At 59.5% G+C, this 328-nt stretch overlaps 1 protein-coding gene across 1 annotated transcript in view; it reads right to left on the bottom strand.

The window, feature by feature from the left end:
* LOC119586012 (organic cation transporter protein-like) overlaps positions 1-328 on the bottom strand; it is a 23322-nt gene that overhangs the window by 5052 nt on the left and 17942 nt on the right. Inside the window, 1 exon segment of the mRNA XM_037934720.1 lies at positions 114-323. Coding sequence (XP_037790648.1) covers positions 114-323 — 210 coding nt within the window.

Here is a 328-nt window from a genome sequence, read left to right as displayed (position 1 = left end):
AATGTTTTACTTAAACCTTACTGTATACTCAGCAAACAATACCCACGCAAAAAAAGGGACCTGTTAGCGACAGCCATTATGACATAACCACAAACACACGAAATACAGCCTACCTTGCGAGAGGAGCCAGCGGGCGCTCTCGGGCAGGATCCAGTGCGCCACGCAGGACACCATCATGGGCACGGCGGACAGGGCGCACAGCAGACGCCAGTTGGCCACCCACATGGCCAGCCACGGCAGCGCCACCGTCCCCGCCGTGTAGAAGAGGGCGATCGACAGGTTGGCCACGAGCGTGCGGCGCCGAGGACCCACGTACTCGAGGACTGGC

This window comes from Penaeus monodon, chromosome 20 (assembly GCF_015228065.2).
Source record: "Penaeus monodon isolate SGIC_2016 chromosome 20, NSTDA_Pmon_1, whole genome shotgun sequence".
Taxonomy (NCBI): Eukaryota; Metazoa; Arthropoda; class Malacostraca; order Decapoda; family Penaeidae; genus Penaeus; species Penaeus monodon.
Note: the sequence above shows the minus strand (reverse complement) of the source record. Positions and strands in the feature narration are given on the sequence as shown.